This window comes from Quercus suber, unplaced genomic scaffold (genome assembly GCF_002906115.3).
Source record: "Quercus suber isolate HL8 unplaced genomic scaffold, Cork oak 2.0 scaffold_351, whole genome shotgun sequence".
Classification (NCBI taxonomy): Eukaryota; Viridiplantae; Streptophyta; class Magnoliopsida; order Fagales; family Fagaceae; genus Quercus; species Quercus suber.
The window spans coordinates 674587-698510 of NW_027069803.1; the positions used below are offsets into that span (position 1 = coordinate 674587).

General features: G+C 33.3%; 3 protein-coding genes and 1 long non-coding RNA gene across 7 annotated transcripts; 3 read left to right on the plus strand and 1 right to left on the minus strand.

Moving 5' to 3' along the window:
- Window positions 1-1379: 1379 nt before the first annotated feature.
- On the plus strand, window positions 1380-12155 carry LOC111990210 (ADP-ribosylation factor GTPase-activating protein AGD1). Of its 4 annotated transcripts, none has more exons than XM_024021992.2 (19): window positions 1380-1549; window positions 1745-1821; window positions 2173-2273; window positions 4238-4308; window positions 4782-4844; window positions 5521-5565; window positions 6276-6341; window positions 6465-6512; window positions 6605-6700; window positions 6800-6841; window positions 7257-7481; window positions 7625-7756; window positions 7845-8069; window positions 8213-8299; window positions 8390-8698; window positions 9828-9973; window positions 10051-10144; window positions 11411-11904; window positions 12013-12155. In XM_024021992.2, exons 1-19 carry the CDS (start codon window positions 1505-1507, stop codon window positions 12122-12124), a joined length of 2478 nt encoding a protein of 825 aa, XP_023877760.2. In that variant the 5' UTR covers window positions 1380-1504; the 3' UTR covers window positions 12125-12155. The 4 variants fall into 4 exon arrangements, with proteins under 4 accessions (XP_023877760.2, XP_065616131.1, XP_023877761.2 ...); XM_065760059.1 differs by having other exon boundaries at window positions 4782-4838; XM_024021993.2 differs by lacking the exons at window positions 1380-1549; window positions 1745-1821; window positions 2173-2273; window positions 4238-4308; window positions 4782-4844 and having other exon boundaries at window positions 5543-5565; window positions 6610-6700.
- A 290-nt stretch (window positions 12156-12445) lies between these two features.
- LOC136061774 (ADP-ribosylation factor GTPase-activating protein AGD1-like) lies at window positions 12446-15407 on the plus strand. Its single transcript, XM_065760039.1, has 6 exons — window positions 12446-12500; window positions 12610-12614; window positions 12771-12916; window positions 12994-13087; window positions 14355-14848; window positions 14957-15407. Exons 1-6 carry the CDS (start codon window positions 12446-12448, stop codon window positions 15066-15068), a joined length of 906 nt encoding a protein of 301 aa, XP_065616111.1. The 3' UTR covers window positions 15069-15407.
- Window positions 15408-16383: 976 nt separating this feature from the next.
- Window positions 16384-18595, minus strand: LOC136061776 (uncharacterized). The gene is made up of 4 exons (XR_010623615.1): window positions 18134-18595; window positions 17604-17740; window positions 16978-17455; window positions 16384-16693 (listed from the first exon to the last, which is right to left on the minus strand). It is a non-coding gene; the product is annotated as an uncharacterized LOC136061776 (long non-coding RNA).
- A 2059-nt stretch (window positions 18596-20654) lies between these two features.
- LOC111990187 (transcription elongation factor TFIIS-like) lies at window positions 20655-21338 on the plus strand. Its single transcript, XM_065760040.1, has one exon. It carries the CDS (start codon window positions 20655-20657, stop codon window positions 21336-21338), a length of 684 nt encoding a protein of 227 aa, XP_065616112.1.
- The last annotated feature ends 2586 nt before the right edge of the window (window positions 21339-23924 follow it).

Genomic DNA, 23924 nt, shown 5'->3' on the forward strand with positions numbered 1-23924 from the left:
AATTTTTAAATATAAGTATAAGATATGAAAATGGATCTTTTACATATTCAAAGTTGTATAAATTGGCACTCTATTTAAAAATTTTAAATAACTTGATAGTTTGTATCTTGTACACAATTTGATTTTTATAAAATGAAAAGTTTTCAAATAATATGAATCCCCAAAAGATAAGTGAGAACCTTCAATAGTTTAGGAGTCACACTTTGTTTGCTCAGGAGATTCCAAATGGATGGAAGTGCTTTAATCAAGTTAATGTTAGGGACCAAAATCTAATTTTTAAATAAAAATGGGCAAAAAATCATAATTACCATAAACTTTAAGGATGTAATTTGTAGTTTAATTTTGAATTTAATTGAGAAAATTAAGGTACAATAATTGTAACTAAGTTTTGTTCAAAAAAAGAGCGTGTGACTGATATAGTCTTTGTTATAAGTTTATTGAGGGTGTGTGTGTGTATATAGGTCAAGTTGGAGAATTTTTTTCAACCCTACCTAACTTTGTTGAGTTGAAAAATCCACAACCCAACCCATTACACATGTAGAAATCAACCAAACCCAACCTACAAGGGTCAATGGATTGTGTATAAATATTTTATACCTTGTAAAAAATTAGGCTTCCACCAATTATTAAACAAAATTTTCAATAAATTATTACATTTTCATATAATATGCTTAATTTATATTCCAAATAAAATTTCAACCCAACCTAACCCACCAAAACCAACCCAAAATGTCTGGTTGGGTCCGTTTCATCGGGTTGATGGATCTGACGCACATCCTAGCTTAGGTGATAGTAAACAATAAAATATTACTAAATAATTAAGATATAATTCTTAAAGAATTGTCAAGAGTCTTATAACTCTAGTAGATATTTCTTAATTTTTTCAACATGAACATCTAGAGTTCAAACCTCATCTCTAATTATTAAATTTAAATAATAAAAAAAATCAAATCAAATTTTGTTATCTATACAAACAGCGAATTTGATTTTGATTTTAATTTTTTTGTAGCCGTGTTTTTTAATAATGCGGCTAAAAAAACGTGGCTGTAGGTCACGTTTTTAGTAGCGTCTATGAGTTAATTATTTAATAAAGAGAGTGAGAGAGAGAGAGACAGGGAGGAGAGAGAGAAAAAAGGTGGGTAAGAGAAATGGATTGAGTGGACAAGGATGAAATGTCGCTACTATTTAGTTTAAAAGTTTTGTAATAGACCCAAAAAAAAAAAAAAACACTCGTTTAAAGAGTTAAAAATAGCAAATACAGCCTCCTCCAATTGCGCATCTCCTCCATCTCCTTTTATTATTAACCATAAGTCCATAAACTAATTACCATTATCATCATTTTATTAACTTAAATTAATTTTAATCTTATTATTCCCAAACTAAACGCGGAGAAAATTTGTTTCTCTCTTTCTCTTTCATTCTTGATTCGAAAACGATTACATTATCTGATAATTCATTGCTCTACAAAACTCAAAAAGAGATTAACAGCCACAGATTTTCCAAAATGCATTTCTCAAAACTCGACGATTCTCCTATGTTCCGCCAACAGGTTTTTTTTTTTTTTTCCTTGTTCAAATTTTAATATACTAATTACTAAATCATTATTGTTTTTAATCTATGCACTAATAGTAATCAACCATGATTTTTTTATTCAATTAGCATTAACCATATCAAACACAATCAGCATAGTGAGTTTGTCCTTAATTAGCATTTGATTAGAAATTATTGTTTTGGTATAATGCAGTTACAAGGCTTGGAAGAAAATACTGAATCATTGAGGACAAAATGTGCTAAGTTTTACAAAGGATGTCGAAAATACACGTAAGTTCATACATGCATACATACATTACATATTCCATAATTGTGGTTTGGCTCGATCACAATTTAATCCACAAATTTTCAATTACTACATTTGCTAATATTGTTAAGATTCTGTCCAAATTAAATGATTTTACATTTTGTAAGATTTTTCAATTGAATTAAAATGAAATCATTTAAGGATACTTTGGATGAAACTCTTATGATTTCATTTTAGTCAAAACCTTAGGGGGCTAAATGTAACAATGGAAAATTTGTGGACTAAATTTCGATAGGACCAGACACAAGGAAGTTGATGTAAATTTTCCTCTTTTTAAACCATCTTATGTGCGTTTAACTTTCTTTAATTTTCAGAGAAGGGCTTTCTGAGGGGTATGACGTCGACGTCGCTTTTGCAAGTTCCTTAGAAAATTTTGGAGGAGGGCATTATGATCCTCTTTTTGTTGCTATGGGAGGTATGTCCCTTTGATTTGTTTTCTCCAGTCAAAACATGGTTAAAAGGTCAAGATTGCAAAAAACTTGCTCTCACTTGCGGGGTCTGGGTGGGGTGGTTGGAAGGCAGCCTGTCCTTCAATTTTTTTTTTTTTTTTTTAAGTTCATTCTTGGACTCAAACCCATGACCTATCACACCCTCAAAACATGTATACAAAAATTTGATTTGATTTCGTATTTTTAGTTTTTTTACTTAAGATGATCACAGCATAAGATATATATTACCCTTTAATCAACGTTAGAGATGTTCAACCTATATAAAGCGTGCACTATTGTTGCATTGCGTTGTTGTAGGTTAAATAGGTTAGAGATTGAGTATAATAAGACTTATGTATGTGGTTTGTACTTTTAGGCTAGTGAATGAAGATTCTCTTCATATATTCAGGCTTTTAGCTCAACAAAATTTGCATTTATATTAAAGTATTAGTTCGTTGAATTAGATAGTAGAGTAAATGCAGATATTAATAATCTATAATTATGCATTAATTATTTATATTAAATGAATTTATATGATTATTTTTTAATTAATATATAAGAAACAATTTTTATTTGGAATAATAATAATAATATGAAATTCTTCCTCATATTTAGTTGTTTTGACAACAATTGACATACAAGCCATCTAAAATTAAATATTTGTGATTTCACTAAAATTAATCTTAATCATTTAGATTTCCATTATATACATGTGTGTGTGTGTGTGGGGAACCAACATACTACTGCAAAGGTTAGACCCTTTTGTTTTTGTAGTGGTACTCTGGTTATGTAATATATTATAAGTATGTTTAAAAAACTCATATACTACTTTCGTGTTTGTGTATTCTAATAAATATTATTGTTTTTTCAAAAAAAAAAAAAACATTATAGTCTTTATTCTAGGTAATTAAAAAGATAACTAATAGGATAAATGCATTTATTTTGTTATATTAATTATTTTAAGTGATGCTCTTCAAAAAAAAAAAAAAAGTATTTTAAGTGATGCATTAGTTATTAAGTATAATAAACTTTTTCCTCAAAAAAAAAGCATAATAAAGTTTTTATGTCATTTTTCTAAGATATATATGAGAAACAATTGATTTGAAATATATAATTTTTGCTCAAATTTAGTTGCTTTTGCAACAATTGAAACAAAGTCCAACAAAAGAAAAAAAATAAATTTAATAACACACAATAAAAAATATTATAAAAAAGGCTAAAATGAAAAATTCACCCTCTAAGTTTCACTAGAATTTATTTCAGTTATTTAAATTTGCTTTCGTTTATTTCAATCATGTAAGTTTCAAGTTTATTCAATTAAGGCATCCGTCAATTTACATTAATTTAAAAAAAAAAATTGGAAAATATTTTTCTATCATTAATTGGATTTTTTTTAATTAAAAAAAATTGAAGAAAAAATTTAAATTTTGGACACAATTAAACACAACATTTATCAAAATTTGATGGAGAGAACTTAATTGAATAAACTTGAAACTTTTTTTTTTTTTTTTGAGAATCATATAAACTTTAAACTTAAAATAAATGAAATGAATAAAAAAAAAATTAGAGGACCAAAATGAATTCTAGTGAAACTTAAAGGATAACTATTGCATTTTAGCCAAAAATAATTTAAGGATATTTTCATTTTTATTATATCAAAACGGTATTTACATTCTTGAGTAGGCATGAAGTATGTGTATCAGTATTAGTCACTATATCATGCAATTTAAGTTTGCAAACACATATGGTATAATGAAATTACTATACTACTTTGTCTTTCTCTTTTATTTATAAAATAAAATTATAAGGATTTTGAAATTTTTTTTTACATATGTGCCAACCAAATGAGCTCTCTTTGAAATATTTGACTGGTAACGGATACTTCTATCTGTCAAAGCTCAATATGTTTGTTTATTTGGTGTTAATTTGTTTTTTTTTTTTTTTTCCTTAGGCCCTGTTATGACCAAATTCACATTTGCTTTTAGAGAAATTGGGACATACAAGGAAACTCTTCGGTCACAGGTAGTAATTCTTGTGCTTTTGTTAGTATTGTTGTTATTGTTTCTCTTCTTACCCCAGTTCTGTACTGTAATTTTGTGTTGCTTACTGGCAATTTGGAATATATTTGGGAAGCAATCTTGCTGCTGTTTCATTGTTTCTAGCTTCTACCATCTTCCATATATCATTATGTACTGAACATTATATGCCTCGTTTTATGGAATCGATATTTCTTGTAAAGGTAGGTTAATCAGAGAAAAAGTAATTGACAAAGAGCACTTTTCTTCACTGTAGCTGTTAGCTTCAACCATCTTGTGTATTTATTCTTTCCTTGATACTTCTTGTGAAGCAGTATATATATAACTTATATGGAGTTGCATTTACTAAGGATATCAGAAATAGAGAAAACTATGCAATTGCTATCTTCAACCATCTTGTCTATAGGGAATTGTTTGACTGATGATACTTCACTGACTATCTTTAACTGGCTTTGTCAGGTAGACCACATGCTAAACGATCGGTTGCTAAACTTTGTCAATGATGACCTCCATGAGGTTAAGGTATTTTGTGTTTTGAATACATGCTTAATAGATTAGTAGCATATTTGATTTACACTTAAGCAGGGTGTCTCAAAATATTTGCCTTTTATTAAAGACAATTTTCTAATCTTTACCCCTTCTGTATTGCATGGGTTTGCCTCAACAGCTTTAGCACATGCATACATGAAATACAGATTTAAAGAATTTTATGTTCTATTACATTGTTATATATCCTATATCTTTGATTTTCTCCTATACTTGGAAGATTTTTTTTTTTTTTTTTTTAAAATTTTAAAAAACCACATTATATGCACTTCTTCCACTTGACAGACCTTGATTACTTCGTCATTTGAAAGTTTTACATAACGTCTTATTATGTTATGTGAAATCATAGTCATGGTTTTGACACAAATATGACACTCTTTTAATGACTAACTTATGCACCATATTTTACAGACTTTGGGATAGTGTTATGGTTGTGTGGCATTCAGGATATTCTCTTTGTGCATGTGCGCGCGCACTTTCTCCTTGCATGTAACTTCTGTTGGTTAAATAGCATAATTTCATCATCACCCATTTACATAGACTTTTCTTATCCGTATCACATGTCTGAGAAAATTCCATATTTCCTTTTGCAGTGAGTAATCTTTTTTTTTTTTTTTTTGATAACTCAATAAGTAATCTTTTGTTTATGCAGGAAGCTCGAAAGCGTTTTGACAAGGCTTCCGTTGCATATGAACAGGTGGGTTTCATTTCTGAAAATCCCACAATAAAACTTAAGAAGTTTCATAGTATTATAATCTTATATTCTTGATTGTTACTTCTGCAACTGGCCTATTATTCTTATTTTTTCAATTATGTTCTTTCATTAGAGAGGGATGTCTTTATCCACTCAAGGTGCCTTTTATCCTTTATAAGTTAGATATTTCTCTTTAAATTTTCATCTTTCTTATGCAAAGTGGTTTCATGAGTAAGATTATAAAAAATGATTAATTTTTGGGGATTATCATATGGTTAGTTCATTTCTTGGTTTGAATTGTTATAGAACAAGCAGGAGAGACTGCAAATGGGAATTGATGTCTTGAATATGTTGGTATACATTTTTGACATCTCAAGCCACTTGAGATACCCAGAATTTTGGGTATGTCACTGGGTGGGCAGAAAAAGGACCTTTTTGTTGTCTGATGTATATTTTATACTGTTCCATCTGGAAGTATAATGACTTGATTCCTAAGTTAATTCATAGATTGCTAAATTGACTAAATATTTATTCAACATTTGAATGAAGTAGACAAGCTTCTGTAAATTCAATTTGGAGTTGCAGCATTTGTTTTAAATGAAATCAATTGCTGGATTGTAGAGAGAATTATATGAAGTTGATGCTATTGGTTCCAACTTCCAACTTGCATCTCATGACTGCGAATTTAAAACCAATTTCTTTCTGTGCCACAGGCACGTGAGAGGCTTATGTCATTGAGGAAGAGCACTAGGATGGATGTTGCTTCTGTCATAGAGGAGGTAAATCCAATATTTGTTTATCCTGATTAGAGTACCGATCCTTTTGGTGCATAGATTGATCAGATAATTTGTCATGGGTAACCATTATCCTTTCAAATCTAATTTGGTAGAGAGACATTCCAGGAATTTCATGCTGCTCGGGCTTCATTTGAGCAATCCCGCTTCAATCTGGTAACTTAATTTTCACTAGGATATGTTGGTTTAACATAATTGCAGTGCATAAACAATTAGGCTTTACTCATATAGCATACTTTTATGTCCAGCTCAGTACCCTCTGCAATGTTGAGGCCAAAAAGAGGTTTGAGTTTTTGGAGGCTGTTAGTGGTATGATGGATGCTCATCTTCGATACTTCAAACAGGTCTGTAAGATTATAATATGATACCAACTGATTTGGTCTGCGAAATGTGTGAAATATTGAATTTTTGCTGCTTCTAATTTTTTTCTATTTTTCTGGCAGGGATATGAACTATTGCAGCAGATGGAGCCTTTTATTCATCAGGTTTGTTATCAACAAATTTTTTCTATAAGTTGACGGTATAATCCAAATCATCTGGATAATAAATACAGGTTTCTTTTATAAGTAAAATTTTGTAATAATTTGCAATGAGGAAACTAGTAGGTATAACAGATAGCTCACCACAGTGCTAGCTCAAAAGCTTGATAACTTATCTTCCTCACGAGTCATGTGAAATGCTCCCCAGAAGATTAAAGAAAGAAACAGAAGTCTTGGATTTTTCCATCTATTATGCTGGACACTAATCTTTCAGCAGTTTGTATGAAACAGCAAAAAAAGTCAAGTTGTTGAAGTTTCTTGCCATTAACTTCCAGGGGTTCTATGTTTTATTTCTATTAAGTTTCTTTCTTTCTTTTTCTTTTTTATAAGGGAAAAATGTCAAAGTTCATTTGTGTCACAGGTTTTGGCTTATTCACAACAGTCGAGAGAAAGATCTAACTATGAGCAGGATTCACTCAGTGAAAGGATGCAAGAGTACAAAAGGCAGATTGATCGAGAATCTAGGCACTCCTTGAATGTGTATCACGTTACTTCTAATGGAGATGGTTTTCATGGTATGCAACCTTATACTAAGACATCAAATAAAGTGATTGAGGCAGCAATGCAATCTGCTGCTCAGGGAAAGGTATGTTCTGACGCGATGTTTCTTCCGCATTTTCTATTTATATAAGCCTTTTGTTTACAAAACAAACGTAACTTAATTTTTTATTTTCTTAATCAAAAAGTTTCTATGTTCTGCATCTATAGCTGAAAGGTATAAATTTTCAGGTTCAAACCATTCGACAAGGCTATCTTTCAAAACGTTCCTCCAACTTGAGGGGTGACTGGAAGAGAAGGTTTTTTGTTCTTGATAGTAGAGGGATGCTGTATTACTATCGCAAACCATGGAACTGGTCATCTGTAAGTCACTATCAACTTGATATTCTTTCTCTTATAATCTTATCTTGGTTATGACTTATTAGTAACTTTTTAACATACCATTTTTCAGTCTGGGAGTCCAACTTCTGCACAGAAGAATAGTTCCTCTGAAAACAGTTCTGGTATTCTTAGTCGGTGGCTTTCTTCTCATTACCATGGTGGTGTACATGATGAAAAGTCCGTTGCACGTCATACAGTGAACCTACTAACATCAACAATTAAGATAGATGCAGATCAAACAGATTTAAGGTTCTGCTTCAGGATTATTTCACCATCTAAGAACTACACACTGCAGGTACTTTTCCTAAATGCAGCTAGCTTGACATCTTGTTTGGCTTTTCATCGTCTGAACTGATGGTGTACTAATATAAACCTTGCTGTTATTATTGCCTGAATTTTTCGCAACAGATTTTAAATTTTATTTCCTTTGCAATGCAGGCAGAGAATGCACTGGACCAAATGGACTGGATTGAAAAAATAACTAGCGTCATTGCTTCCTTATTGAGTTCCCAGCCTCCTGAGAGAGTAAACATTTAATTTTTTTATTATTATTAATTTCTTTGCAGAAATATGTGTTTCTATAGTCATTGTAATGGATATACCAATTATATGTAGAGTCTGTGTTCTTCACCTTTGGGAAGCGATTCTTATGGCTTTACCAGCGAGAGTGATTCTGATTGTGATCAGAATACATCTAAGAAAATCCACTGTAATAATCATTTACGTGAATCTAGAAGTTTGCAACAATACAAGTACAGTATGAGAAAAGAGAAGCCAATTGATTTGCTCAGAAGGGTTTGTGGGAATGACAAATGTGCTGATTGTGGTGCGCCCGAACCTGACTGGGCATCCTTGAACCTTGGTATTCTTATATGCATTGAATGCTCTGGTGTTCATCGTAATCTTGGTGTACATATATCAAAGGTAAGTTTTCCAGGCTTGTATTGAGCACTATCTCATTCTATGTTGCGAAAAATATTATTCATGTTCACAGTAGGAGTTCTAAATTAAAACCTGAGGCTAGGATTTAGGAACTTTGATGCGTGTGGCTCAAAATCTCATTGAGAGTCTCAATGTAAAATAACATTTTATTAAAGACACAGAAGGACCCTGCAACTTCCAGTACTTCGATGTGTAAAATGACAGGACTGATTCAGGTTCAATAGTGAGAGCTTTGGAAAGAAAATTAGGCCTTTCATGGCTTTGTATGAAAGTTCTGTCTGGTTTGGTTCACAGTAAACAATAGTTTAAGAAATAAATGAAAGGAGAATTGATTGAAAGAGGCAAATTAGAATAACAATGAGAGGGAGATAGAGACATAACAGAACCTGCAAAGACGAGAGAAATGTCAGGCAATCTAAATATAACTATAGCTATGAATTTCAAATAATCTGACATGCCCTTTAAATACCCTAGACAAGAGAATTGCCGTCAAAACCTTGAACAAGATTATTAAAAAAAAATAATAAAAAATAAAAATAAAAAAGGCCTATGATATAATAGAATTAGAACCCTTTTTTTTTGGGAAACAAATCTAGCTATATGAAACCAGATGGACAAAAATATCCTAGTTGTTTTTACTGCTGCAGTGACAATAGTTATAAGACCTAAACAACTACCATGGAAATTTTCGCTGACTGAAATGTCTTCCTTATTTTCATAAAATCCAGATGCCTTGTACTGGGCTTTTAAATTGGATATTTCTTCTCTAGCAAGTACATGGCTACAGCAGCTTCATATATATGTTTGTATGTCTGTATAAATAAAAACGCAAGTAATCAACCATCCTTTGAAGTTCTAGTAGGTGAGACATGTTTCAATCTTGAGAATATCATTGCTGACCATATCTTAAGAATATTTAAGTGTGATAACTAAATCATCCAGGGCAGGTAAATTTTAAGTTGTTGGTTGGTGTTTTATTTATTTATTTATTTATTATTATTATTATTATGGTTAGGCTTCCTCTCAGTTGTGTCTTATACATATTTTCATGATATCATGCTTTCTTCTATCCATTAATTCATGAAGCTTATGTGGATAACTTTTGACACAGGTAAGATCATTGAGGCTTGATGTAAAAGTTTGGGACCCTCCTGTGCTTAATTTGTTCAAGTCACTGGGCAATGTCTATGCAAACTCAATCTGGGAGGAATTATTGCAATCAAAATGTTCTTTTCAGACTGATGAAGTGCGCAGAAGGTTAGTAATGCATAACTTGATTTAACTAAAACGTATTTGTTTTTATGCTGATGTGCCGTTGGTTCTTTCCCTTGTAGCCTTTCCAAAATGGGTAGAAAGGACCTGTTGAATATGAAAAAACCCAGAAATGATGATCCTATTTCAGTAAAAGAGAAATTCATTCACTTAAAGGTATTCCTCTAACAAATTCAATTGCTCTCCTTGGCTACATGCTGCTAAAAAAATGGCACATGGCTGGTTACTCTTGCTGAACTGCCTAAGTTAGAGAACTGTAATATATTCATTTATAATAGCTTACATGTTGAGCCTTTGTAATAGTCTCGCTGAAGCAATGGCGAGGTGATCCCTGATTAGTGATTACATGACCCTCTGCATTGTTTGCTCCCAAGGGAACATTTATATTAAAAAGAAATCACATCTGAGATTTTGAAAGAGACAAAATTTGGAACAACCAGTTAATCATGGATTTGTCTGTTGCAGAACCTTGTGAGATGACCAATTTTCCTACTTATCACTTCCATGGTATTTGCGTTATACACTTACATTGTAAAAGCCGCATATAAGGTGGTATCTTGTGTAACAGTAGCATATAATGAGAAATTTTACCATGTAGCGGATACATATAGCCTCCCTCTCACAACACGTGGGCCCCACACATCAGTGGGTTCCACCTGCTGTGAGAGGGAGGCTACATGTATCTATTGCATAGTATACTTACATATAATGCCCCTCTTATATAAGTGTGGACCCCACAAACATGAGAACAATCTCTTTGTGTGAGAGGTGTCATATACAACTATTACATAAGTTATTAAATTCTTTAGTACACTAATATATTCATATCTTTTTGTCAAGAGTCTTGTAGTTCAACTAACACCTTTAAGTGTTTTCAACATAGACATGCAAGATTCAAATTTCCCCTCCCCCATTGTAACTAACCTTCTAGACATGTAGGATTCAAATCTCTATATATCCTTCTCTTTTGCTTGTGACAGGAAATAGGAGTAGATCTAGGAAAAGTAGCTAGGAAAAAACAAGCTAGCTACAAGCCGAAAGAAGAGGAAACGTGAGTAAAAAGCTTGGAAGTAAAATTTTCACTCCATGTTTTCCCTTGAAGAGAGTCTTCCACTTCCAAAAGAGCAGAACATGCTTAAAGAAAATGATACTATAGTAGCCCTAGGTTGATGAATCACTTATTTTTCTTCGAGGAAAGACAACAACAAATCTCATGAGCCTAGTTATCAGGTTTCAATCGACCTGAGAAATGTATATATATAAAATAAAACACATTCTAGGCAAGTACGTTTAGGTGGGATGTCATTTCAGATGTGCAAATTCAAATCTGTTTACTGTGTTTAACTTTTGATGATTAATTATGATGTGCTCGCCTAATAGGTTATCATTTAAGGCCTAGAATTGATGTTCCTCTAATTGCAGTATGCAGAGAAAGCCTTTGTTCGCAAGACAGACAATCGTGATCTCCTTTCAGTGGCAGCCCAGGTGTGGGGAAGTGTCCGTGCTAATGACAAGAAAGCAGTTTACCGCCATATAGTCAGTTCTGAGGCAGATGTCAATGCTATTAATGGGCAAGCATTATTTAGTACGTCCAGAAGTCTGGCCAAAATAATGGAGTTAGAAGAGCAGGAAAGCGTTGAGTCCAACTTAGAATGTCTTGCAGGTGATTCTTCTTTGGACAAGCCCTCCTCGAGTAATTTGAGTTCACCACAAAGAAGTGAAGATCAGTGCACAGAGCACATTTCCGAGGACTGTTCTTTGCTTCACCTTGCCTGCCAAACTTCTGACATCGGCATGGTGGAGTTGCTATTACAGTATGGTGCAAACATAAATGCTTCTGATTCAAAAGGTCGGACACCACTGCATTATTGTAGTGTCACTGGGAGAACTGCAATTGCAAAAATGCTTCTTACAAGGTGATTCTTTGTTTTTTTTTTTTCCTTGCAAATGCTAGTCTGCAGTCTATTTATCCCTAGTCCGTTCCACTATTGATATTAAATTCATATCTACAATATTATCTGCAGGGGAGCAAATCCAAAAGCTGTTGACAGAGAAGATAATACCCCACTGAGTCTTGTATCAGAATCAGAATTCAACCGCGGTGTCCTTGCTCTCTTAACAGAGAAAAACAGGTGATAGTATAATTGTGAACAACATATAAGAGACAAAATGGATCTTGGACAAGATTATTAAAAAATAATAATAAAAAATAAAAATAAAAAAGGCCTATGATATAATAGAATTAGAACCCTTTTTTTTTTGGGAAACAAATCTAGCTATATGAAACCAGATGGACAAAAATATCCTAGTTGTTTTTACTGCTGCAGTGACAATAGTTATAAGACCTAAACAACTACCATGGAAAGTTTCGCTGACTGAAATGTCTTCCTTATTTTCATAAAATCCAGATGCCTTGTACTGGGCTTTTAAATTGGATATTTCTTCTCTAGCAAGTCCATGGCTACAGCAGCTTCATATATATGTTTGTATGTCTGTATAAATAAAAACGCAAGTAATCAACCATCCTTTGAAGTTCTAGTAGGTGAGACATGTTTCAATCTTGAGAATATCATTGCTGACCATATCTTAAGAATATTAAGTGTGATAACTAAATCATCCAGGGCAGGTAAATTTTAAGTTGTTGGTTGGTGTTTTATTTATTTTTTATTATTATTATTATGGTTAGGCTTCCTCTCAGTTGTGTCTTATACATATTTTCATGATATCATGCTTTCTTCTATCCATTAATTCATGAAGCTTATGTGGATAACTTTTGACACAGGTAAGATCATTGAGGCTTGATGTAAAAGTTTGGGACCCTCCCGTGCTTAATTTGTTCAAGTCACTGGGCAATGTCTATGCAAACTCAATCTGGGAGGAATTATTGCAATCAAAATGTTCTTTTCAGACTGATGAAGTGCGCAGAAGGTTAGTAATGCATAACTTGATTTAACTAAAACGTATTTGTTTTTATGCTGATGTGCCGTTGGTTCTTTCCCTTGTAGCCTTTCCAAAATGGGTAGAAAGGACCTGTTGAATATGAAAAAACCCAGAAATGATGATCCTATTTCAGTAAAAGAGAAATTCATTCACTTAAAGGTATTCCTCTAACAAATTCAATTGCTCTCCTTGGCTACATGCTGCTAAAAAAATGGCACATGGCTGGTTACTCTTGCTGAACTGCCTAAGTTAGAGAACTGTAATATATTCATTTATAATAGCTTACATGTTGAGCCTTTGTAATAGTCTCGCTGAAGCAATGGCGAGGTGATCCCTGATTAGTGATTACATGACCCTCTGCATTGTTTGCTCCCAAGGGAACATTTATATTAAAAAGAAATCACATCCGAGATTTTGAAAGAGACAAAATTTGGAACAACCAGTTAATCATGGATTTGTCTGTTGCAGAACCTTGTGAGATGACTAATTTTCCTACTTATCACTTCCATGGTATTTGCGTTATACACTTACATTGTAAAAGCCGCATATAAGGTGGTATCTTGTGTAACAGCAGCATATAATGAGAAATTTTACCATGTAGCGGATACATATAGCCTCCCTCTCACAACACATGGGCCCCACATATCAGTGGGTTCCACCTGCTGTGAGAGGGAGGCTACATATATCTATTGCATAGTATACTTACATATAATGTCCCTCTCATATAAGTGTAGACCCCACAAACATGAGAAAAATCTCTTTGTGTGAGGGGCGTCATATACAACTGTTACATAAGTTATTAAATTCTTTAGTACACTAATATGTTCATATCTTTTTGTCAAGAGTCTTGTAGTTCAACTAACACCTTTAGGTGTTTTCAACATAGACATGCAAGATTCAAATTTCCCCTCCCCCATTGTAACTATCCTTCTATACATGTAGGATTCAAATCTCTATATATCCTTCTCTTTTGCTTGTGACAGGAAATAGGCATAGATCTAGGAAAAGTAGTTAGGAAAAAACAAGCTAGCTACAAGCCGAAAGAAGAGGAAACGTGAGTAAAAAGCTTGGAAGTAAAATTTTCACTCCATGTTTTCCCTTGAAGAGAGTCTTCCACTTCCAAAAGAGCAGAACATGCTTAAAGAAAATGATACAATAGTAGCCCTAGGTTGATGAATCACTTATTTTTCTTCCAGGAAAGACAACAACAAATCTCATGAGCCTAGTTATCAGGTTTCAATCGACCTGAGAAATGTATATAAATAAAATAAAACACATTCTAGGCAAGTACGTTTAGGTGGGATGTCATTTCAGATGTGCAAATTCAAATTCTGTTTACTGTGTTTATCTTTTGATGATTAATTATGATGTGCTCACCTAATAGGTTATCATTTAAGGCCTAGAATTGATGTTCCTCTAATTGCAGTATGCAGAGAAAGCCTTTGTTCGCAAGACAGACAATCGTGATCTCCTTTCAGTGGCAGCCCAGGTGTGGGGAAGTGTCCGTGCTAATGACAAGAAAGCAGTTTACCGCCATATAGTCAGTTCTGAGGCAGATGTCAATGCTATTAATGGGCAAGCATTATTTAGTACGTCCAGAAGTCTGGCCAAAATAATGGAGTTAGAAGAGCAGGAAAGCGTTGAGTCCAACTTAGAATGTCTTGCAGGTGATTCTTCTTTGGACAAGCCCTCCTCGAGTAATTTGAGTTCACCACAAAGAAGTGAAGATCAGTGCACAGAGCACATTTCCGAGGACTGTTCTTTGCTTCACCTTGCCTGCCAAACTTCTGACATCGGCATGGTGGAGTTGCTATTACAGTATGGTGCAAACATAAATGCTTCTGATTCAAAAGGTCGGACACCACTGCATTATTGTAGTGTCACTGGGAGAACTGCAATTGCAAAAATGCTTCTTACAAGGTGATTCTTTGTTTTTTTTTTTTCCTTGCAAATGCTAGTCTGCAGTCTATTTATCCCTAGTCCGTTCCACTATTGATATTAAATTCATATCTACAATATTATCTGCAGGGGAGCAAATCCAAAAGCTGTTGACAGAGAAGATAATACCCCACTGAGTCTTGTATCAGAATCAGAATTCAACCGCGGTGTCCTTGCTCTCTTAACAGAGAAAAACAGGTGATAGTATAATTGTGAACAACATATAAGAGACAAAATGGAAAGAGATTTTGTATTATAATTCATAAAATTGAGAACTAGTTCCCTCTACATGGAAGGGCCAAAAGTTGTTGGACTCAGGACAGAACTGGCCTACTAGGTCATGTGTGTCTTTCCCCTTCAAAAGTGTATATTTAGTTCAGTTTTCTGGTTGAGGGCTAAATAGAAGAAATTACTGTATCTGCCTAGTGGAGTTTGCCAGGCTCTTGCAATAATTTCTCCCAATATAGGCTATGCTAGTCAGGAAGTTTGGATGTTGTAGCAGCAAGTTATATTATCTTGTATATAGTTCAGGTTTTATATATTTGCGAGGATAGGGAGATTCATTTCAATCATGGAGGCTTGAAAATGTGCAAGGTGGTACTTCGAGGGCAAGTCATAACATCATTAGGGAAAACTTTTCTTTCATTTCGGAGCCACTAAAACTTCATCATGAATCATGACCAATGATGTTGACTGGTGACAGTAGTTGTAGATGAATATGATGTAACGATGATTAAAAGTTCTTGCAGATATACCACTGTGCAAGGACTCAAGAATCAAGAGGATATTCTTCAAACTTAGAATGTACACGCACATTAACACACACACACACAGAAAAGACGAAAAGAAATCTATTACCCACAATATAAAAACGAGTTTCTCTGATTGTTTTAATCATTTCACTTACAAAATATGAACTAGGAGCATTGTATCATGCCTAATCTTTTTAGTGATTCCAATTCATCCAACAAAGAAAGACAAATTTTATCCCGCCAAAGAAAAAGGCTAAGGATTAAAAGAAACGGACACCATGAGAGTGCTGAGCTGGAACAAAAAATATTCCACTAGCCTTGAATGTAGAGAACATCAGCTCCTGCCCTAAAGGGCTATTGCATGCAGTGGTTACATGAGATACCACCACCCCTGCAGACTGATAGATTCAGTACATAAAATGAAAGAGAACAGCAGTATGCCACTTCATAGCAGCAATAGTTACAAGAAAAAACTACATAATAAAGAATAATCAATAGTAATTTCAGTTGTCTCTCATAGTTAAAATGACCAACATACATGTTCAATAAGGTATTTTCACTAAAAGGAAGGAAAAACCAGCTCAATTCAGTACATAAAATGAAAAAGAACGAAAGTATGCCACATCATATCAGCCATAGTTGCGAGAAAAAACCACATAACAAAGAATAATCAATAGTAACTTCAGTTCTCTCATGGTTAAAATGACCAGCATGAAACCAGCTGAATTCAGAACATAAAATGAAAGAGAACAAGAGTATGCCACTTCATAGCAGCCGTAGTTACAAGAAAAAACTACATAACAAAGAATAATTGGTAGCAATTTCAGTTGTCTCTCATGGTCAAAATGACCAGCATGCATGTTCAATAAGGTTTTCTTACTAAAAGGAAGGAAAAATAGTTTGGCCGGTACTCTTACAAGTATTGCTAGCAACTTCTCCAGCCACATATTATTCAGCCCTTGATTTTGGCTGGCACCATCAATCAACCTTCTCACTCAAAATCACCATACCTATTATTCAGCTTTGTCACTGGCAACAGCCCACTGCACCAAATTTTCATTTTTCATCTTTCAGCCTGTCCCAAATATAACAGCCATTACAATAAATTAGCAATGTATACAAGTTGTCAGTAGAACTGGACGAAAAACTTCAAATATAGATGACAGACATAGTAACATATTAAACAGGTAAAGTGAGGGTAAAAAACATAGGGATGGTCGGTTCTAATGAACAACATTGACCACCTAGTTGCTTTAGCAAACATATAGAATGGTACATCAACCTTGCCCTATTCTATAAAAAAAATTGTTATCACAGGTAGGATTTCATCTAACAATAGAGGATGCAAAATAGGGTTACCTTTCTAAGTGTTGATTCCACATCTTTGGTTGGAAGAATCCACAATAACTGGTTAACAAAAAAGAAGCTGGACATTGTTGCTACCGAGAGCTGTCACCTCAATCTGCTATACCCAATTTCGGGTTAATTCACTTTAGCACCCTGCTAAGGCCAGAACCTGAATTTGCAACCATGAAGCCATAGACAGGAAACACTGGGAGCAGAAGTTCCAGTTCTCTAAGCTTCTGCCTGAGTAGCAACTCTGGATATTTCTTGCTTCAAGATATTAACAGATTTCTCAGAGTTTGCAACACTTTGGCCTTCATTGATTAAGCCACTTAAATTGGATGCTGGAACTCATCCAAATCTAATCATACTTTCCAGAGCCTCTGCTGCATTGTCCATATTTCCCATCTTGTAAAACCACGAATTATAGTTCTACATGTAGCAAGATTTAGTGTAAGTCCTTGCTCTCCCTCTCCATCAAGTAACATCAACACTACAGAAAAGTCTAACTATTTAATAACTACATATGATGCACTAATAGAATAATCAATAATAAAGAATAATCAATAACCCAAAAAAATCAATCAATCAAACAAACGGACAAGAAAATTTTGTAGGCAGATCAATGACTCGATACTCACCCAACACATCAATAACAGGCTTCAAATCCACTGGTCCTTCCCACAATTCTCATTCGCATCACATGTTAGCAACAAAACAAAGGATGAACAGTTCTAAAGATACAGAATGATGAACTTACTCCAAACGTTTTGATCCACTGCACAATAGCACCACAAAGCTTATTAGGAAAATAAATAAATAAATCAGCTTGCATACATGCATAAATAATTTGCTGCACTATATTAATAGATAGTGATACAATATGCTAGAACATTATGTCTATATTACTATTCCATAAAATTGAACATACATTTCATATAGAAAACTTTAATTTGACATGCCAATAGGCATATAAGTTTCTCAAACTCTACAATTTACAATAACAATAACTTTTCAGCAGTCAAATTTTCTAAAAGAGAAATTTATAAAATTAAGATCAGAACAAAACAAAAAACAAAAAAAAAAAAGTTTTCTTGATGTTGATGCATCAAAGAATGCTGCACATGATTATTCAGCATAAGACCTTTTTTCACAGCTCCTACAATGTTACCTTGAAGATACAGCCGTCAGACAAGAATGTTCAGAGTTATATGGTTTGGTTGAAAACCAATTTTCAAGATCCTTACTAAGACAGAGACACCAAAATCTACACGGTTTCAAATGGCAGAAGTAAATAACAAAATTTGAAAGGGAAAAAACTTCAATGACATGAAAAGAAACATCACTTCATAAATAGTAAACAGCAACTTCCAACAAATATACATAAGGAGATGGACTAGCAAAGTGTTGAACTATGAAAGTTGCTCCTGATGTTGAAAAGGTAAAAGTGAGAAATGAGTAGCCAAAGTAAGACTGGCACAAATGTTGTCATTGTTAGCATTCTTCAAGTAGTAGGCACAGTACTCCAATCTAACTTTGCCTTAACCTTCTTCTTCATGGCGATCTATGCCTATCTTAGATCGCATTGAAGAAGGTTGATGCAAAGTTAGAGTTAGAGTATTGTGACAATCTTGGCCTGCAGTTCAGATAGAGATTAAAGACGCAGTGCAGCTGTTGAATGTAACTCAACTGATATTATATATATCTTAATGTAACTCAACTTGGCTAAGGACTTAGTTTCAGCCCGCATAATTCTTAGAATTCCTGAGGCTAAAGACTCGGTAACAACTATTCAACTCAACTCAAATACGTTACAACTAAATGATGATAAATTCAAATAAAAATAACATCTGCTCCTGGGATCTCGCAATATCCAAATGCTTGATCTTATCTCTTCGAAAAATGCTACATTTACAAAAATTTTACAACACTTTCTCAACTAATTATAGGTGGTAACTTATTATTAATTCTAATTTAGATCCACGACTTAGATTACTTTTTTCCTCACTCATAACAACCAATAACATCCTACCACTTAAGATTTATTGCGAAAATATTTTGAAAATATTGTAGGCATAGCATTTCTCTTTCTCTTCTATTGTCTAGTTAATTTTTGGTCATCCTCAAAGACAATGATTTTGCCTCACTCATCGTTGTGAATCAAAAACAAAAACTGGTTTTACAACTAACATTAAATGATAATCCCACCACTTGTGTTATTTATTTTTTTTTTTTTTCTTTTGATAAATACAATTATTTGAAAGCTTAGTGTTATAGTCTATTGTCTTTATTATAGCTAACTCGTGATATACCAGATGGTTAACAATTGTTAAATATCTTCACTTTTTGTTCAATGATACAATGAGTTAAAAATCAAATAACTCTAGTTCTAATTAAAAATTAAAAATTAAAAAAAAAAAATCTAGTTGCAAAGGACCGAAATAGGATCAAATTGTACCAAATAAGACCAAACTAGACCGAATAAGACCGAAGTGGACTGAATAGGACCAAAGTGGACAGAATGAACTTCTAGTGGGTATGAATGAGGCCATCATAATGCAAATCAATTGGCACAAATTGAAACAATATAAAAAGAAATTTAACAAAAAGGAGCATACAAATTTCCATTATCTGATAGGCTACTACATTAAATAATTAGATTCTAATAAAGTGACAATTTTTTTTGCTGAATCCCTTTCTTTTTATAGTACAAAGTGAATACACCACAAATACCATGAAGCTATCCTCTATGAAATTCACAACCAGATCAATCTTGCCAAGTTGGTCAAGGATCTCTTGTGACAAAAATTAATAAAGAGTTCATGGCTGCATTAGTGTCAAGTTGTGTTATCATCAATTCGGTTATTTCTTAAGAGGAGCAAACATGCACTATGAAACACAATAACTCGACCAGCACTAACACATCTATAATGACATAAAGTCTGTAAATAAATCCATAATTACATCCCTTTCATGTTAAACAATAACAATTTTTCTGGGAACCAACAAAAATTTAACTAGTCTAACAAAGTCAGGTACATGCAAATGATGCAATGAATGAAATCTGAAAGAAATCTATCAGAAGAAGGTCAAGTTTCTCTCGTACAGAATGTACACAATTCTGTACCATACTGTATATTGTTGATAAAAATTAAAATTAAAATTTAGGGACTCATGAAATACGGTGATGACGTGGATTAACGCAAATTGCAGAATAGAAATTAGATGATTAATAATAGAGAAATGCTATGTTCACCACAATTTTATTAAAAATTTAAAAGCCACTTAGTAAATAAAATCTTCTCAATCTTCAATAGTAAAAAGTAAAACTCAGTTTATCTTTCTCTTAAAAATTAAACAAAACTCGAAAATAAATACCAAACAGCAGCTCCAACGGCTAGAACTAAATTTAACCTCATCACCTCACCGACCTTCAAATTTCCTATACCTATTCGTATTCCTTGAGGGTGTCGGAAACAACAACTATTGTTGAGTATAAAACAACCTTGAAAGGCAAGGCTGAATTACGTAGTGTTGAGTTTCTGTTTGTTTTCTGATACGTTCTTCAATTTGGAGAACAAGGGTAAGGGTTTAACAGAGACACAAGATTTCGTACTGGGGTTCCTAAGACTAAGAGGCTGATATTGAAGTTTATTCTTCTTGATCATCAAGATTCTGAATCAAACTTGACAATGGCGGCACTGAGCATTGAAAAAGATTTCGGGGTTCCAAAAAAAAAGAGACTGATAATCAAGTCGGGTATTACTGATCCTAAGGCAGAAACAGAAACACTCAAGGTAACAATGAAGAAGAAGATTGATCATCATCATCATCATCATCATCAAGATTCCAAGTCGATCAAGAACTCTGATTATAGAGAGAGCGTTAGGAAACTGTTGGCAGAGGCCTTTTCCAGAGTATCATCTGAAACTGATGAGAGCGTATCACCAGCTTTTGACCCAGTTGAAGTCGCTGCTTCAGTGGAGTCTGCAATGTACGAAAGAATTGGGTGTTCCAATCCAATCAAGAAGGCTAAGTATCAATCCGTCTTGTTCAATCTCAAAGACCCAAAAAACTCAGATTTGAGGCGAAAGGTTGTTCTTGGTGAGATCAATGCAGAGACTCTTGTAACCATGAGTGCCGAGGAGATGGCCAGTGAGAAAAGGAAGCGTGAGAATATTCAGATAAAGTTGAAAACGTTGAAGAGATGTGTGCATGATGCTAATGAAGAAGATAAGGCCACCACTGACATGTTTCAGTGCAGCCGGTGCCGCGAGCGCAAGTGCACCTACTACCAGTTGCAGACCCGGAGTGCCGATGAACCCATGACAACTTATGTCACTTGCGTCAAATGCAGCAAACGCTGGAAGGTCTAGTTCTGCAGAATTGATTCCGAGGAACTCTAGTACTGTTGAAAAGAATTATTACTAGTCTAGCTAGGAATTAGCTCCATTATTTTTCCACAATATGATTCATGATATACCTACCTTTTTAGTTTTTTATGTTAAGATTTTCTTTCTAATATATAAGTTTCTTTTTTTTTAATCATTCTCTGTTTGATTGGTTTCTCTTCTGCAAATTGGACATCTTAATTAAAGTATTTTTTTTTTCTCTTTGAGTTTTTCCTAATATTTTTTTTTTATCTAATAAAATTATAATCTAAATATATATGTGTATAAAACTCACTCCTAGATATTTTGAACCCTTGCACTTGTCCTTGCTCATAAACCATAAGATATATAAATAGAAATCGAACCAAAGCATAAATTGGTATCTAATTATTTAATATAGAACAAAATAAATAAATAAAAACGAAAAGAAGAATTTTGTACCTCTCAAAATTTGCTTGACTTTAAATAAGAATACATTTTTTTTAAAGTAAGAGGGAGGAGCTAAACTATGCCAAAGAATAATGAATTTTTATTTAATTGTCACCTCAATTTCACTTTGTTATCTATTCTGTTTTAGGATTTTTTTTTTTTTTCCTCTCTCTCTTTATTTTGGAAGGTCAATTTCACTTTGTTATCTATTCTGTTTTAGGATTTTTTTTTTTTTTCCTCTCTCTCTTTATTTTGGAAGGTTTGTAATGTGTTCTCAATCACAAGTTTTCTCTTTTCATCACTTTGGCTTAACTTAAATTTGGTTTACTATTTAGTTGGTTTTAGAGGTGACAATTTGAGTTTCACACAACATTTGGATAGAATTTCAATGAACTATCCTACTATTTGATTGCACAAAAATTATTTAAATGATTTTGTAACCATATTTGAAGATCATAGGCATACCTTTGAATGCATGTAAAAAATAAATAAATAAATAAATTTACGCCAGAGAAGAATGGAAACTATGGTTTGGGATTCTTACAACAAAGTAACCAATTGTTTATAATTGAAATATAAAATGAAAAAACTAAAATTACTTAAAATAAGAATTTCGGAATGTGATTTTTATTATTTTAATTTTAATTATTTCATTAAATTATTTAATAATATATAATATTTATTTATTTATTTAGTAATATATATTATATACTATTTATTTATTTATTTTCGAAAGTGGGCTGAATGGACCAAAGTGGACCGATTAGGACCGAACTGGATCGAATAGAGACTGAAGTAAACCGAATTGAACCAAATGGACTGAAATGGACCGAAAACTAGACTGAATTAGACCGAATAAGATGAAACTAGACTTAATTGGACCGAATAGGACCAAAGTGGACCGAATAAGACCTAAATGGACTTAATAGAACCAAAATGGACTAAAGTGGACTGAATAAGACCGAAGTGTACAGAATGGACCGAATAGAACCAAATAGGACCGAATAAGACCAAACTGTACCTGATTGGACTGAATCGGACCAAAGTGAACTATATGGACCGAATAAGACCAAAGTAGACTGAATAAGACCGAATGGACCGAATAAGACTAAAGTAAACATAATGGACCGAATAGAACTAAAGTGGACTGAATAGGACCGAAGTGGACAGAATGGACCAAATAGAACCAAAGTGGACCGTAGTACACAACAAAAATATAAGAATATAGAATATATATGATATTAAGTTTTATTTATTAATTCTTATTTAACATGCAATTCATGTATCATAAATAAATATAGGACATTCAATGTTTGGCACCTTGTTATCAATCTAGGTTTTGATGTATTTTGCATCATAAAAAAGGGTGCACACATTTGTTATTGTAGTTGAATTTCTAGTTTGATTGCATGGGCTCTACGCATATTTGGCACGTGAAGATTGGATGGTCTTCTTGTACTCGGTCATGGTGTGTTTCTTCTTCTATATGTCTCACTGATGTTTTCACAATGGGCTTCCCATGGCTTGAAATTTGAAATTATAACTACAATGTTGTTTAATTTTTCTAAATCTTTAAATTTTATATGATTTTTAGGAGAGTAAGTTAGCTACTTATCCTTTATTGTGAAGGAATTTGCGTTTCATACAAACATGCTTTATCATACCTTAACTTTTAAAAAATGATCTTTGTCATCTTGTTTGTATCATATTGCACTCATGCCTCATATGTATGCTCGTGCTTCCTTGTAACTTGTAAGAGATTTTAGCCTTGAATACTTTGCACGTAGTCTTATTAAATAGAATTACCCACATCACAAGTCTTCTTTAGGGGAAAAAATTTGATAAAACCTTGTGCACACATCTACTTTGCCTCGAGCACTGTCACAGAGCATGCAAACAAACACTATACCAACATGATAACTCATGTCTTTGGTAATAATAAAATGATAGCCCAATGATAATAGAATCATTTGTGGTAGCACCTCATATCTATTATTTGAACTTCACCTGACCTCCCACTTGAGATCTTTCAAGTGTTTTCAAATGAAACATCCAAGGTTCAAATCCTCCCTCCCCCAACTATCAAATTATCAAAAAATTTCAATTTAAATCATAAACTTTCTATCATGTATATGACAATCA

Coding starts and splice junctions, on each gene's coding strand:
- LOC111990210 (XM_024021992.2), top strand. CDS start 1,505: ATGCATTTCTCAAAACTCGACGATTCTCCTATGTTCCGCCAACAG. Junction 1,822..2,172: donor AAAGGATGTCGAAAATACAC/GTAAGTTCATAC, acceptor TTTAATTTTCAG/AGAAGGGCTTTCTGAGGGGT. Junction 4,309..4,781: donor AGGAAACTCTTCGGTCACAG/GTAGTAATTCTT, acceptor TGGCTTTGTCAG/GTAGACCACATGCTAAACGA.
- LOC111990187 (XM_065760040.1), top strand. CDS start 20,655: ATGGCGGCACTGAGCATTGAAAAAGATTTCGGGGTTCCAAAAAAAAAG.
- LOC136061774 (XM_065760039.1), top strand. CDS start 12,446: ATGGCTACAGCAGCTTCATATATATGTTTGTATGTCTGTATAAATAAA. Junction 12,917..12,993: donor ACTGATGAAGTGCGCAGAAG/GTTAGTAATGCA, acceptor TTTCCCTTGTAG/CCTTTCCAAAATGGGTAGAA. Junction 13,088..14,354: donor AGAAATTCATTCACTTAAAG/GTATTCCTCTAA, acceptor CTCTAATTGCAG/TATGCAGAGAAAGCCTTTGT.